At 38.8% G+C, this 17,362-nt stretch overlaps 1 protein-coding gene across 1 annotated transcript in view; it reads left to right on the forward strand.

Moving 5' to 3' along the window:
* The window catches only part of CFAP47 (cilia and flagella associated protein 47), a 560,199-nt gene that overhangs the window by 360,952 nt on the left and 181,885 nt on the right, over window positions 1–17,362 (forward strand). Inside the window, exons 51-54 of the mRNA XM_021080094.2 lie at window positions 6,386–6,497; window positions 7,521–7,747; window positions 15,388–15,562; window positions 17,216–17,257. Of these exons, the coding sequence (XP_020935753.2) occupies window positions 6,386–6,497; window positions 7,521–7,747; window positions 15,388–15,562; window positions 17,216–17,257 (556 nt within the window). The remainder of the gene's footprint in view (window positions 1–6,385; window positions 6,498–7,520; window positions 7,748–15,387; window positions 15,563–17,215; window positions 17,258–17,362) is intronic.

Consider the following 17,362-nt stretch of genomic DNA (forward strand, 5'->3'; position numbering starts at 1 on the left):
ATAATCTCTCAAGCATGCAATTAAGATTGTATTAAACAACTTGAACTTTTTGATGCAGGCATATAAATCTTTTTATAGGCCTTCTCACTTTTACAGAATCTCCTAGCTCAATCATTTTATGGAAAATAATATTTTAAAGAACATCAGTTATTCTTACTGGTCAGTTTCATGTTGCAAAGTCAAATAGTCACTACGATGATTAATGATCACTTTCTAATGTATGGAATTTAACATTTTAGAATTTTAGCTTAGGTATCACTTGCCTTTTTAGCCATCAAAATAACATAATACTGTTCAGTCAATTCAAATAAAAAAATTATAAACCCTAGCAAGATCTGGGTCCAATGTAAGAGAGGAAGTAGAATTTAAGACCTATGAAAGAACACTGGAGATTCGATTTTCTATCTAGAAATGTTTTAAAAAAGAAAAAAAAAAAGATTGAGGTTATTTGTGTCTAGAGAGCATCCATGACTTGGCCAAGGTTACCCAGCTAATTAGTAGCAGCGCTGGGATTAAAACTTCCCTGCCAATTCAGTTTTTGTGTTCTCTCTTTCTGAGTCATTAACAAGTGGTCTTGTAAAGTTGTATGAACTGTGTTGTTTGAGAACTACATTTAATTAGATACACGGAAGAACAAAATATCTTTTGTGAATATTTCTTACAGTCAACAGTGGGCATAGGCATCTTTCTGGGAAATTTAATATATAACCCAAGTAAACATGCAAACTGGAAAATAGAAGATTAAGAGCAGAAAGGGAATTTAATAGGTGACTATTAGAATAGCTCCCATTGATTGACAAGTGTCTGTTAGATGTCAAATTATTTCCCTTTTCACTGCCTCTAGCTTTGGAATGTAAAGAGCTTCCGGCCTTTAAAAGAGTTCTTTGTTGCACTTGTATTCCTTTCCTGGTCTGATTTTATTTCAAGAAAACTGGAGGGAAATAACTAAGTGATACTACAAATGACTTTATTCAGTAATTTGCTGTAACAGACATTATACTAAGTTTCTTTTTTAATTAAAAAAAAGAGCTTTGAACGTGAATAAGTTTAGACAAAATTTTTTGAGAAATGATAATATATTATCTGTGTAAGAAGTGGAGTTAAATGGAATTGAATGGAATCTTTGTTACTGATATTTCAATTGTCTAAACAATGACTAGGAAGCTGTTTATAATTTATATTTAAGGAAAATATTCTAGCAAACAACAGTTTGCTCCTTTATTATTAAACCCCATGAGTTAGTATTCATTTCCATGAAGTAGATAAGCTATAGATTTGGTATCATTCAGGCACACATTTTTTTTTTTTTGTCTTTTTGCCATTTCTTGGGCTGCTCCAGTGACATATGGAGGTTCCCAGGCTAGGAGTCGAATCGGAGCCGTAGCCACCGGCCTACGCCAGAGCCACAGCAACGCAAGATCCAAGCCATATCTGCAACGTACACCACAGCTCACGGCAACGCTGGATCATTAACCCACTGAGCAAGGGCAGGGACCGAACCCGCAACCTCATGGTTCCTAGTTGGATTCGTTAACCACTGCGCCACGACGGGAACTCCCAGGCACACAGTTTTAAAAATGTAATTAATATAACTCTCTGCTGAATAAGTATAATTTCTTATGAAGACTATATTGACACAAATCATCAGTAAACAGTCTATAATAAGAATAGAAAAAAGTTTTATTTGAGCCAAACTGAAGACTTTTTTCTGGGACACAGATTCAAGAAGCACTTGAATTGTGTTCCCCCAGACCACAAAATGGGGGAGGCATTTATAGGCAAAAATCAAACAGTTATGTAAGTTGTTTGTTATGAATTTTAATTGGACCTGGCAAGAGGTAAGGGTACTTGCTAAGCAAGGATTGGTTGAGGTCTGAAATGGTTGCATATTTACAAGGGGAGGCCTTGAGACCACAAGGGTGCAGCTGGCAGTGGCCAGCAGATACTGTTTTGAGAATGCCTGGTGGTGTCCTTGGGTCTGATAAAGTCCGGAAAATTCAAGTTCTGAGTGATGCAGGAATGTATCCACAACCACATCCACAATGGGCACCACCTCCATTTTGAATGCATGAACCACAGTAACTCCATTTTGATTTTTAAATGTATTTTTTAATGGTTATGGCAGATGTAAAATTCATGTTCTACAGTCCATAAGACAGGCTATTTTAGTCAGCATAAAGTTTGAGCACAGTCATATATAAACCAGAATAACTCTCCCATACCTATGAAATGTGAAAATCTCCTCCTTTGACTATATTTTGGGTAAGACAGCTAATTTTTCAGTAAAATAAACATGAGAAAACTTAAATAAAAGTAAAATATTTATCATTTTTTTGAGTCTCTGTTGAACTGATGCATTTTTACTCTACTTCAATTATCATTGGAAATTTTGCATCATTAGTATTGGTCTCATTTGTATGTAGTAAAACACACACAGAGAAAGCATTTCAGATTACTAGCTTGTATTTATTTCTGTAATGTACATGTCTGCTTAGTAAAAAGTACATATGAAAATTTATAAATTTATTATCAGGCATACATGGATTTAAATGTTAAATAATTGAAAACATTCAGAGTTTTCCATATATCTTTTTTCCTCATAATTAATAAAATTGTACAGAACATTATCACATGAAAGTAGATGATGAAATTAATTTTATTATCAACAAATCTAAATTGGGGAGGGATAATAAAGCTGTAAATAAATTTCCTCTGGTCCTCATGATCAGAAATTATTCATTCTTACATTGTTACTAGATTAATTTTCAGTTTTTGCCATTTCGCCTATTACCTAAGATACTTACAGTATTTGGGTATATTTTTATTATGTGATCAGCTTACTTTTATATCATTTATGTGTATATTGCTTGCTCAAAGGTATCTTTGGACTAGTCTCTCAAAAATACATTTGAGGAGTTCCTGTTGTGGCTCAGCAGTGATAAACCCGACTAGTATCCATGAAGATGCGGGTTTGATCCCTGGCCTCACTCAGTGGGTTAAGGATCCAGAGTTGCCATGAGCTGTGGGGTAGGTTGCAAACACGTCTCGATCCCGCATTGCTGTGGCTGTGGTGTAGGCCGGCAGTTACAGCTCCAGTTGGACCCCTAGCCTGGGAACTTCCATATGCCATGGGTGTGGCCCTAAAAAGCAAAAACAAAACAAAACAAAGCAAAACAGAATATACTTGATATTGTTTTCAGACTGTGGGATACCTAAAACAAGTTACAATCTCAGCTTGAAATTAGATTTCTTTTTGCTTTCCTAGTGGTTAGTGGCCTGTCATGCTATTCTCATTACATCATTCTCCATTGTGTGGCTTAAACTTAAATTGTTCAGTCCTTGTTTCCATTGATCCTCTCAAGTCTCGGCCCCACCCTAGATCTTTTGAATCAGACCTTTAGTTTCACAAGATCCTCAGGTGATTTATATAAACCTGAAAGTTTGGAAATCTTCCGCTCACTCCATTTAAATGTATCTCTTAAGTGCCTGGTAAGTACCAGACAAAGAGTTAGAGACTATTCCAAAGATGTATTTGAGTAAGCAACATATACATACGTAATATAAAAGTAAATTGGTCATAATAAAAACACACCAAAATATTGTGTATATATATTAGATAACAAGTGAAATGACAGAAATTGGTACATGTTACCATTATGTAGTGCTCAGGTCCTCACTGATTCTTTACTGTCATACTGCATTCTACTCCCTTTTTTCTTTTTTTTTGGCTGCACCCTCTGCATGCAAAAGTTGCCAAACCAGTGATCAAACCTAAGCCATAGCTGTAAGAGCCCCAGCAGTGACAACATTGGATCCTTATATGTGGAGTCTAAAACATAAAACAAAATAGTGACTATAACAAGAATGAAACAAACTCACACATATAGAGAGCAAACTGGTGGTTGCCAGAGTGGCGAGCGAAGAGGGGAAGAGCAAGTTAGGAGTAGGGGATTAAGAGGAGCAGACTACTATGTATAAAATAAATAAGCTACAAGGATATATTGCACAGCACAGGGAATAAAGCCTACGTTTTATCATAACAAAAGTGGAGTATAGCCTTTAAAGTTGTGAATCACTATGTTGTACACATGAAACATGTAAGTTTGTAAATCAGTAAAAAGACTTTTTATCTGTCTAAAAATAGATCCTTCAAAAGGAACTCAGTTACCATAAATGCTCTCCCTGAGAATTTCAGTAAAAAGACTTTATTATGGAAAATATAAAATACACAGGATTGTAGAAATAAAATTGCAGTAAATCACCACCTGTACCCTTTGCTCAGTTTTGACAGTGCATGGCCAAAAAAGTTTCATAATTATCATGAAGCAAATCCCAATCATCACATCATTTTATCCACAAATAATTCAGGAAGTGTCTCTAAAACAGAAAGACTTTTTTTTTTTATATAAGCATTATACTATTACTACTAAAAATATTGTAATTTTTTTCCTTAATAACATCAAGATTCTAGGGCATTCTTTAGGTTTCCCTGATTATCTCATGATTGTATGTTTTTCTTTTTTATCATTTCAAGTTTCTTTGTTTGAAATGTATGAGAGGAAAAATTTTTCCTTGGGTTAAGGATCTGGCGTTGCCGTGAGCTGTGGGGTAGGTTGCAAACATGTCTTGATCTTCTTGACTAAGACCCTTGTAATAAGAGACAGATTAAGAGCAAAACAGAAGTGTATTAACATATATATCTCATGTATACATGGAAGATAAGCAAGGTAAAAGGAGTAACTCCTTGAGGTGGATTGGAATTCCAGCTTAAAAATCATCTTTATAGGGAACGGGCATGGGCGTGGCGGTGTTGGGACCACTTAGAGGAGAGTAAATGATTTTTAGAAAGAAGAATGGGCTCTTAGAAGAGTAAATAAGAGATATGCTAGTTTGTTACAGCGTTTGCATGTGGTGTCAACTTCTAGTCTCTTACAACAAAGGTCAGTCTTCTCTGGTTGATGAAACTCTCAGGGAGGGGATTTATGATAATTGAGCTTCTTTTGAAGCATCTGTCTTTAGACAGATTAAGAACAGCTCAGAGAAAGCCTCTCCCTGTGTTTGCTGTTTTTCAGGTACCTATAGCTCAAAAGAATCAATATACCAAAGCAGCATATTTTGGAGTGCCACGTCCTGAAATCCTACAGTCATATTTTTGGGTGGCCTGTTCTCCTGTTCTTAGGAATCAAGATGTTTATCCATTGTGATGATATGACGCATGTCTTGAGACTTTCTCCCTCTCCTTTTTCATTTAATCTCTAGGTTCTTAAAAGTGTCGTTCATCCATTTTATAGAGTAAGAAGCTTGAGGTCCGAGATTCAGTGAACTTGTCTGAGGCCAGAAACTTTCCAGTGCCAGAATTAAACAAGGCTTGTCCACCTCTATTGATCTTTCCCTATATCATGTTGCTGTCCTTATATTGTTACGACTTTTATTTTCATGCTCTTTAGTCTTTTGTATTTCTTGCCAAATTACTCTTATTACTTTTATTCGGGTTTTTTGTTTGTTCGTTTGTGCCCCTGGCATGCAGAAGTCCCAGAGCCAGGGATTGAACCCACTCTACACTACAGTAGTAACCTCAGCCACTGCAGTGACAATGCCGGATCCTTAATCTGCTGATCCACCAAGGAACTCCCAAATTGCTTTTTTCTCAAAGATCCTCAAACCTTGCACATTTTGAAAACCCTCACTTTATTTTATTTTACTTTTATTTTATTTTTTGTCTTTTTAGGGCTGCATCCCCAGCATATGGTGGTTCCCAGGTTAGGGGTCAAATTGGAGCTGTGGCTACTGGCCTGTGCCACAGCCATGGCAACGCCAGACCCAAGCCATGTCTGCGACCTACACCACAGCTCACAGCAACACTGGATCCTTAACCCACTGATCAAGGCCAGGGATTGAACCTGCGTCCTCATGTATACTAGTCAGATTCATTTTTGCTGAACCCCGGGGGAACTCTGGAAACCCTCACTTTAACATATAGACTCTTGGGGACTTAGACACCCTGCAAAAACGATGTCACTCTCCTCCAACAATAAATTACAGAACAAAGGAAAATTTTTTCTCATTTTTGCTTGATTTCTTCTTTCTTTCATTGAGGCTAGCAGTCTTCCAAGCATATTTGTAGCTATAAAAATTAACTGCTTTCAGTGCCATCCTGGGACCTTCAAAATCCATTTCTGTTCTTGGTCACATGCAAAGTTTCCCTCATAGCATGGTAGAGATGTATTTAAGCCTTACTTCTCTCCACCCATTTAGGGCATATTCAGTAATGGGCAATACTTGGATGTTTTTATAGTACATAGACTTCTCTCTTGGGTGAAAGACTTATCCTATTTTTTTTTTCTGAGCTATAAGAGTTTAATATTATTGTGTGGTTGTGTTTTAGATTGGAGAATTAATATATGTTTTGGAAGGAAGAGGAGCAATCCCTTTGCCTTCCAGATTCTTTACAATGGATTCTTCAACTCTGCTTGACTATGACACTTCTGCAAAGCGAGGTGGAGTATACATGCATTTCTTTTCACTTTTAATGTTGAAGGATGGGACCATTCCTCATATAGTCACCAAAGTGTCCTCACAGCAGATTTTTCCAATATATAATTACATTTTCAAAGGCTCCCTTTTAACTTTATAATGTTGGCATCCATGCACTAAAGCACCATTTTAATATTTAAGGAAATATCTGTGGTGATTCTGTTTTAATTCTTTGTATTTTCTGAGTTCCATTGTGGCTCAGTGGTAATGAACCCGATGGGTATCCATTAGGACGTGGATGTTATCCCTGGCCTTGCTCACTGGGTTAAGGATCCGGCATTGCCATGAGCTGTGGTATACAGATGTGGCTCGGATCCCCCATTGCTGTGCCTGTGGTGTAGGCTGGCAGCTGCAGCTCTGATTCAACCCTTAGCCTGGGAACTTCCATATGCCATGGGTGAAGCCCTAAAAAGACAAAAAAAAAAAAACAAACTTTATATTTTCAACTTCAGATAAATATTGAAATTTGGCCTTTAAAGTATTTAGTCGGCAAAATTTTACATTTTCCAGGTAATTTTTGAAATAACTACGTTCTCAAATTCTATATATTATAATATAACCGGTACTTCCACCCAACATTGTAGTTTACAATGTAAGGTTGGTAGTGAAAGAATATGGCAGTTGTTGCCAGTCCTTAACAGATGGTCTTTCTTTACATTTATTTCTGCTCCTCCTATCTTCACCTCACTGAGAGGAGCACAGTAGACATGGAATCCTCTATCATGTTGATGATGTTTCTGTGAAAGAACCATTTGACTGGCACTCTTTGTAGAGAATACCAGTGAAATATCTGTAATTCCTGAAGGCTTACTCTTTGATTACTGAACTAGGGCTACTAGAAATGTGTTACCTGTTTAATTTTACTCTGGTTAATAAAGGCCGTGACTTCAGTGTTTGATTTCAGACCTTCCATGCCCATCCTATAGGATCACAATGTCAAGGGTATACATGATCATTGCAGTCACGAATGTTTTTGCTTCCCCTAGTGCTTAATAACGAAGATCCAGTTCTGTATTTGAAATGTAAGCTCCATCAATCCCTGGATGTGGACCTTAAATTGCCACTGACTAATGAAGCCAAGGAAAGGGCCTTGGTTTTTGCAGCACAGCAACAGATGTCGAAGATCGAGTATGAGAGGAGGTTGATCACAGGCACTCTGGAGAGCAGTAGTATCCGCGTGGCCATCGCCCTCCTGGGGCTGACTAAAGTCGAGGTGGGAATGAGGACAGTTGATGCACTGAAACTAATCTCTCTTTAAACATATACAGTGCTGTTACTACTTAATCATAGCAATGTGTTTATATAAAAACATGATGAAAGTTGATTTTTCCCACAATGACAGCACTGTGGCTTTTTTTTTTTTTCTTTTTTTTTTCTTTTTTTTCTTTGCCTTTTTAGGGCCACACTCGTGGCATATGGAAGTTCCCAGGCTAGGGGTCCAATTGGAGTTACAGCTGCCAGCCTACGACACAGCCACAGCCACAGCCATGCGGGATCCAAGCAAAGTCTGCGACCTACACCACAGCTCACAGCAACACCAGATCCTCAACCCACTGAGCGAGGCCAGGGATAGAACCCACAACCTCATGGTCACTCATCAGATTCCTTTCCACTGCACCACAAGGGGAACTTCTTTTTTACCTCATTAAATAATAAATCTGAAACAAAATGTTCTACTAGGTACTTTCAGGCATTACAGTATAGTTGTTATTTCACGGTAGTTCTCAGTTCTGGCTGCACATTTGAATGCCTTGAGGAACTAATACCAGGGCCCAGGCCCCACTCCAGGACAATTCAGTACCAGTCTCTGGAAGGGGGTGGGTGAGGACATGTTCTGGAAGTTGCCCAGGATGTCCTGTTGTGCATCCAGAGAGGATCGTTTCCGGGGTCAGATTACCTGGCTGAGAATCCAGACTCTTAACACTGTCCAGCTGTGTGAGTGTGAGCTGGTAACTTACAACTCCTCACACTTTGGTTTTTACATTTGTAATAAGGAGATAATGGCCGTTAATGAAACCCAAGTGAGAGAATTATGTAAAATGCTTAGCCTAGTACCTGGTGTATGAAAAGTACTCTCTAGATGTAGATGTTGTCATTGTTATTATTAATATTACTGTAGACTCTATTATTGCAGCTTGAACTCATCTTGTCATTGAAATAAGGTGCAGTTAAGTCTCCACAGAGCCACCAGAGCGATTCTTCTAAAATGTGACCTTGAGCACCTTGCTCCTCTGGCCTGTCCAGCTCATGTCAGAGTGAAAACCAAGATCCTTACGATGGTCCTCACGACCTTTGCGGGCAGGCCCATCCCCTTCCCCGCCTTCAGCGTCTCTACTGGAGCCCATTCACTTCGGTCCCTCCCCGTGCATGGGCCTCCTTGCTGTTCTTCAAGCATCCGAGGAAGGCCTGCTCCCTGTGGCTTTTCCCTGGATGTGAGAGGCTGTGTCCCTCAGGTACTGCAGGTCTGCTGCAGTGCTACCCATGAGGTTCTGCTTTCCAAACTTAAATGTTTTAAAAAATGCCGTACTTTTACCAGCTACTCTCCAAACTCTAAATTTCTTTTGGTTTTCTCTATAAGTTAGCATTTCCCATCTGAGAGTAGTATATTTATGTGTTTATTCTTTACCTCCATCAAGGGAATTGGTTGAGAAGGTATTTGTTTAGTTAACTCTCATATCACCAGTGCCTAGAAAATTGTGTACTCTGCTCGACGTAGTCACTAAATCTTTGTTCACTGAGGAAATAAATAGTAATTTAAAAAATCCTGCTTGTTTACTGTTAGTTTTAATTTACATATGTTCGAACAAAACCCTTGGCCTTGTGCCATGTCCAGTGCTGCAGGGCAGCAGGAGATCCTGAAAGAGGAACAGCGTGGTATAACAAAACACACAAGACCCTTATAGTTAGAAAGTGGTGGGAGTTCCTGTTGTGACTCAGTGGTTAACGAACCCGACTAGGAACCATGAGGTTGCAGGTTCGATTCCTGGCCTTGCTCAGTGGGTTAAGGATCCGGCGTTGCCGTGAGCTGTGGTGGAGGTTGCAGACACGGCTCAGATCCCACGTTGCTGTGGCTCTGGTGTAGGCTGGTGGCTACAGCTCCGATTAGACCCCTGGCCTGGGAACCTCCATATGCCCTGGGTGCAGCCCTAGGAAAAATAAATAAAACACACAAAAACTTTTATTAGGAAAGGTGACGTAGGTTAATGAGCAAAATCAGGTACAGGCAATGACAAAGCCATTTCTTAGTGAACAACTACTAGCAACTAGTTACAGGTGCATACCTCTAGGGCATAGTGCAGCTGCTCATGGTTAATGCATAACTCCCTTGTCTTCGAAGGAGACCCTGTACCTTAGAACTCTGCGTCAGCATTCCTTCACTTGTGCTTTTGCACGTGTGCTAAGTTTGCCTTTTGCAGAGTTCAGCAGTTCAGTGGTCTCCAACAGTCTTGCAGAGATGATTTCGTATTTGTCAGAATGCTGGAATCAGTGTAGTCTAAGCACCGATTTCTGACAATTAATGATGATATTTTATAGATGACTTGGATTTTTAGGTTCTGATTAGGTCAAAAATATCAAGGCCCAAGGGTCTGATGCTCTCTGGACTGACTGGTCCACGCTGTGTATCTAAGAAGCCAGTGGCACTCTTCAGCTTATACCAAAATGCTTACTTCTGCTACAGAGCAGTGCTTTTTGGAAGATCTACGTTCAACTTTCAGTGCACTGTTACAGTAAAAATGTTCAATAGATGGCTTTTTCAACCTTGAAGCCTATTCTAGCACACTCTCTCTTTGCCTTTATTTTATTTTTAAATTTTAAAAATTATTTTAATTTTCTCTTTTTAGGGCCACACCTACAGCATAGGGGTCTAATCAGAGCTATAGCTGCCATGCCAGCCTACACCACAGCTTACCGTAACACTGGATCCTGTACCAGCTGAACAAGGCCAGGGATTGAACCCGCGGCCTCATGGATCCTAGTTGGGTTCTTAACCCTCTGAGCCACAATGGGAACTTCTCTCTTTGCCTTTAAATTTATTGTCTTCATTCTTACTTCTTATCAAAAAACATTTTATTTAAAGGAAAAAATACTTGAGGGAGATGGATTTTGTCCGTGGATCCCCTTTCATTTATTTATGAATGGATATAGTTTCCTTCTCCCTCTTCTTCTAGCTTTTCCCCTAGCATCTAGTACCCTTTGGGTTTCATACTGCATTTGGCAAATTATGTTTTGTGTATGATTTATTTTTATATTTACCTATTTCTCACATCAGGTTGTGTATTTCTAGAAATCTCAAAACTTTTGTCATGTGTTCTTTGTCTATTCCTCAGTGTCTTGTGTCTGATAAGTCGTGCCGTTGTTGAAGTGAACATGTGCCTCACCACTCAAGTGGTACTTGAAACCTGTAGTTTTCTGTTGTTTAGACTGCTGTCAATCCAGGTTGCCTCATATCATAGTTTTTCACAGGCAAGGTCATCTTGCTCTTTACTTATCTTTATTTCCTTCCCTGATTTGCAGGATTAGTATCTATATGTTTCCATTTTTCCAAATTTGTTGGCAGAGATAATTATTATTATTTTTTATGATCACATCTTGGCTTGCTTGAAATTTAAATGTTTTAAAAAGTCTCTAAATTTAAAAGTTTTTTTCTCACCTGAAGATTTCTATTTTCTTTGAATTCTGTAAATATCATTCATTTTTTTGTTGTTGTTGTTGTTGCAGCAAAAACTTTCTAAAAGCGGAAAATAGCTAGAGAAGGATTGAGTGTGCCAGTTTAATAAAATCAGCAACATCAAATCAGAACATATAGCACATCTTATTCTGCTGATACGTACGTAGTCATAGAGGTTTCTTTTCAAGTGCACTTATCACTGCACTCTTGAAATACAGTAATGCTAATAATTTTTGCAGCAGGACAGTAAACAAGATTGATTTTAAAAGTACTTTTTGCTAGCATAGTATTTGACACCTCTTTTCCCCAAATGCTTTTATGTATACTCTTCAAATTATTTCAGTGACCCCATGGAGAAATGTGGAGAATACAAGATTACATTTGTAATACAAAATATAGAATGATTGGAGTTCCCATTGTGATTTAGTCGGTTAAGGACCTGATATCTCTGTGAGGATGCGGATTCTATTCCTCACCTTGCTCAGTGGGGTAAAGATCTGGTGCTGCCACAAGCTGTGACATAAATTGCAAATTTGGCTGGGATCCAGTGTGGCTGTGGCTGTGGCTGTGGCATAGGTCGCAGCTGCAGCTCCAGTTCACCCCCTGGCCCAGATTTGACCATAGAAAGGAAACAATGAAAAAAAGGAATGACTGAGGCATAAAAAGACTTAAGTTGCTCTCACTGACAAGGCAGAGATTACAGCCCAGATCAGGGTAGAGACATTATTGTATTTTAAAGCTGGAAAACAAATAAGGCTGGACACTCAGAGACATATAGTACAACGTGTTACTCTTACAAACCTATAAACCAAGACCCTAAAATAGTAAGGTAGTAACCCAAGGTAGCACCACTGATTTGTGTCAGATTAGAAATGGGCCTGGGTGTTTTTTACCTTCCAGTCCTTTACTCTTTTCCTTGCCCTGCATAACCTCCAGATTATATATTCATTTCTTAGTTTTCTACCAAGGAATTATATAATAGAATTAATGGAAGTCTGAATTTTCTGTTCTAGCATAAAATAACTATATATTGAATATAATCTAAAATCATTCTTGAAATAAATCTGTTTAGAATTAAATCTAACTGAATAAATAAAATCACTTTTTACCAAAGAAAAGTGACATATCTGACTAATTTTTCATTATATAGCCATGTGTAATTTGAATTGCCGAGATGTTTGCAAGATGACAGCTTTATGATGTATCTATATATTGTGAAAGAGAAGATCTTCTGTCAGGAACATTCATTTCTGGCACTTCACCACTTAGCACTCATGTATTGAATTCACATTCTCCTGGCCATTAATAAACTAAGGAAGAAAGATTCAGAGCTTGCAGGGGAGTGTCCTTTTGTTTTCTATTAACTTCCTCAAATTTAAGTTTTAAAAGCCATGCTTTGTACTCTGGGATAAATGGTGAGGAAATTTATTAAAATTTTGAAATTTGACTTTTTAAAAGAAGGAAATCTAAAAGATCCCCTTGTTGAGGATTCAGAAGAGTGAAGAAAAGGTTTTTATGGAGGTCCTGTCGTGGTGCAGCGGAAACAAATCCAACTAGGAACCATGAGGTTGCGAGTTCGATCCCTGGCCTCGCTCAGTGGGTTAAGGACCCAGGGTTGCCGTGAGCTGTGGTGTAGGTCACAGATGCCGCTTGGGTCCTGCGTTGCTGTGGCTGTGGCATAGGCCAGCAGCTGTAGCTTCAATTAGACCCCTAGCCTGGGAACAACCCTATGCCACAGATGTGGCCCTAAAAAGCAAAAAAAAAAAAAAAAAAAAAAAAAAAAAAAGTTTGGTATAATTTAAGTGCACTCTGGAGCACAAGTAGGTACCTGTGGATGCTGTCAGTGATAAGCAAGGCCACACAAGCAAGGATAGATTTTATTCAGTAACTATTGATAAGGGGGAGGATCCAGCATGAGCTGAACCCATTTTCAATTTGTGCACAAGTAACTGAGAGTTTTAAAGAGAAAATGAGAGAGTTCAGAGAGAGAATGAGCTGAGGCCTGAGCGGTGTCAGGGAAGTAAAAATTTACCAGAAGGAGGGGGAGTTGGTCTGAGTGATCTGGACTTGTTAATTGACACTTATAAATAGAAACAGACTTCTGGAATCTTTCTGATAGGAGGTAGGTAGTGATGTACTTACCTTCTGTCAGAAACTGAGTACCACCTGGCTGGGAGCCTAATCTCCTTGTAGTTTTGTGTTCAAAGAGAGGGCTCTGAGGCCGCTGGAGACAGTTCTGGGTGGTAGATTTACATCTCAAAGGGGGAGAGAAATGATTTTTAATTGCAAGCTTTCAGAAGTAGCTGCTCTAGAAAGGTTCAGGAGCCTTCCTGCCTGTCTCCAGATGTTTGCTGGAGCGAACAATAAATTCTCCTGGCAGCCTGGAACTTTCCCAGGTAGTCACTTTCTGGCAGACTGAAGTCATTCTAGGGCCTTGAGCTGTTAGAAACTGCTAATGATTGTTCAAGTCTCTTTGTTTATGTGTACAGGGGAGAGGGGTGAACAAGATCATTTGTGTTGAGAATCTGCATATTTTATAGGCTAAAGTTGAGGCCTGGTTGAGAAGAGGGCTTGGAGGAGCCTGAGTAGAGTTTGATCAAGAAAGAGAGTCTGTGTCAGTCCATATTATTTTGAATGATTTGCAGATAGAAAAGGCGGATGATACATATATGGATGAAGAACTAGTTGCTGATATGAATAGATAATTTGTTCATAATGACTAGAAAAATCAAACCAGGAGTTCCAGTTGTGGCGCAGTGGTTAACGAATCTGACTAGGAACCATGAGGTTGCGGGTTCGGTCCCTGACCTTGCTCAGTGGGTTGACGATCCGGCGTTGCCGTGAGCTGTGGTGTTGGTTTCAGACGCGGCTTGCATCCCGTGTTGCTGTGGCTCTGGTGTAGGCCGGTGGCTACAGCTCCGATTCAACCCCTAGCCTGGGAACCTCCATATGCCGCGGGAGCGGCCCAAGAAATAGCAAAAAGACAAAAAAAAGAAAAAAGAAAAAAAAGAAAAATCAAACCAAATCAAAACCATTGTAAATGAATTAGTTTACATTTCTGTGTTTACATGATGTTCAGTGCCAAAATAAAGTAGGTGGAAAATGGCTTGGTGAGGAAAAAAAAATCCCCGTGGATTTTATGGATAATGAACCCATTGAATGAGATAATTGCCAGAGGAACTAAAGCTTATTTTTGCTGAGGAATGATGCCGTGATTACAATCTTGATGATAATGATGACAAAGACAACAACAGTGATGATGATAATAGCCAGTATTTATTGAGTACTTAAAATATGCTTTAAGGGCCTAGCATTTGTTTATACTCTAAGTACACCAGGGATAGGCAGTGTGTGTTATTATTGCCTATATTTTGCTAGTGGAGGCTTGTTCCTTTTGTTAACAACCTGGCCAAGCTTACTTAGAGTTCGGGTACAAATACGGACCATCTGGCTCCGAGAAGGCTTGGTCTAACCACTAGGTGGTACTACATGTTTTGCAGTAAAGGATCCAGTAAAGATAAATGATTGCCTACCTTTGTGCTCTGTGTTGCTTGGTTCCCACTTAGGGAATTGAGTTTATCTTCAGTGTCCCATTTTAGGAAGGGCAAAATGGGATCGTATCAAGATTGTATCTAGAGGAGCAAATGCATGGGGCTAAGTTGTGAGTCACATTATATAATGAATGGTTGAATGGACTAAACATATCAAACCTATTTAGAAGGGATGTTTGGAGGTTTGTGGAGGGGCAAATTATACATAAAGTTTTTCCCCCAAATTAGAATTAGCACAAGAGAGGGGACTAACTGCTAATGATATCTAGACCTGATGGGAAGAGGTTAAGGAACACAAGTCTCAACTCACAGAGGGCAGTCGTTTCTCAGTGATATTCACTCATGCAATGATTTCTTCCTGAGCCAATGAATTCCTCAGCACTAAGAGGATTAGAACAGGGGATATTGAACATCTCTCAATAAAGGATGACTCCTTTTAGTCTTTGAAACATGTTAGTATGGTCTTCAACCGGTTAAACAACAGCATATCTAACCAAATGAACAAATACAATCTTTTTGAGGGAGTTTTTTTTTTCCTGAATGTGGATTCTAAATACATAGTCCTATCTTTTGTGTTTTGAAGATAAAGGGTAAGAGAATTACATTCCAGTTTTACTCTCTGTTTATTTGCAGACTTGTATGTTCTTTACGATCTCAAAGTTGAAGAAGCCGAAGTCCGTTTTATATAAAACAGAACTAAGCCTTCCGGACTATTTTGATATCCCCAAGATAGTCTGCATTCCTCAGGTTCCAGAAACGCAACCTAAATTGACTCAATCTCAGGGAATTAAATCTGCAAATGAAACAGGTAATCAATAACATGTAGACTGGCTCAGGTACTGTGAAATACTAAAATACAAAGAAGGGATGGTCTCAATTAATAGAATGTTCATAATACACTGGAAGAGATATGGAGTTCCCGTCGTGGCCCAGTGGAAACAAATCTGACTAGCACCCATGAGGACGCAGGTTCGATCCCTGGCCTCACTCAGTGGGTTAAGTATCCAGCGTTGCCATGAGCTGTGGGGTAGGTCACAGATGCGGCTTGGATCCCACGGTGCTGTGGCTGTGGTGTAGGCCAGTGGCTACAGCTCCAATTTGACCCCTAGCCTGGGAACTTCCATATGCCACAGGTGCGGCCCTAAAAAGACAAAAAAAAAAAAAAAAAAAAAAAAAAAAAAAATTGGAAGAGATAATTCAGCTACATCAATACCTACTGTTGAATGATATTTTACAATATAAATAACCAATATACTACATTATTGTAACTTACATTATGTACTGAATTTGGGTGCCAAATACTAGTACTGAACATTATTGAAATTTACTAAAATTTGCCAACCAGTCTTTGTTAAAGAGTAGTTAGTTATCTGATTAAGACAATAGGTGGATTTTGAGGAAGGTGAGCTCTTGCTTTCACAGTGAACTTGGTTACAGAAGTTGCAGTATATTTGAAATTTAGGCTGGCTCCAAAGGATAGGAGGGATATTGATGGCAAGAATATATCAGAGAACAGTGACATTTATGAGTAATTTATCTTTCATCTAGGCAAGGACCTTTTTTAGCCGAGTACCTACTTTTGGTCTCTTTAACTGTGTGTATTTGTGATTAGTCAGAACTAAGCCAGATTTAACAGAATATTCACACATTTACATTATTAAATACAAGCGATAGGGTGTAAACATTAACTAATTTAAAGTATTTGAAATTAATTCCTGTTTTTGTTTTACTTTTTTCAAAGTTGGTAGGTAATAGTAGGAATATAATTTCTTTTTTTAATTTTGTTTATTTTATAATGATTTTTATTTTTTCCATTATAGCTCATTTACAGTGTTCTATCAGTTTTCTACTCTACAGCATGGTGACCCAGCTACACATACATGTATACATTCCTTTTTCTCACATTATCATGTTCCATCACAAGTGACTAGATATAGTTCCCAGTGCTACACAGCAGGATCTCATTGCTTATATATTCCAAAGGCAGTAGTTGGTTAATAGATGCAAACTATTGCCTTTGGAATGGAATATAATTTCTTTAGTAAGTTTTTGTTTTTTTTTTTTTGTCTTTTTTTTTGCTATTTCTTGGGCCGCTCCCGCGACATATGGAGGTTCCCAGGCTAGGGGTCGAATCGGAGCCGTAGCCACCGGCCTATGCCAGAATCACAACAACGCGGGATCCGAGCCACGTTTGCAACCTACACCACAGCTCACGGCAACGCCGGATCATTAACCCACTGAGCAAGGGCAGGGATCGAACCCACAACCTCATGGTTCCTAATCGGATTTGTTAACCACTGCGCCACGACGGGAACTCCTACTAGAGCTTTTCATTTTTCATTTACTAGAGCTTTTCACTTTCATTTCCTATGCTTTGTGTTAACTATAAAATAATTTTAAATCTGAAACGGTGATTACAAATGATAAAATATAGGGTAATCTGTTCACTTTGTCTTCCTAGGAGATCTGAGATCCCAGCCTCAAGTGCCAAATGGTGAAGCAGGTAATGAGGATTTATGAATTGGGTCTGGTCTCTGGCAATAGGGATGATGGGGCCTGTGACAAACTAAAGAGTAGATGTCCTGTCTACAAATTCCAATAAAAAATA

Source organism: Sus scrofa, chromosome X (assembly GCF_054392235.1).
Source record: "Sus scrofa isolate SSC_HxYL_T2T_F1_AM1 chromosome X, Sscrofa_HxYL_maternal_Yorkshire_Landrace_v2.0, whole genome shotgun sequence".
Lineage (NCBI taxonomy): Eukaryota > Metazoa > Chordata > Mammalia > Artiodactyla > Suidae > Sus > Sus scrofa.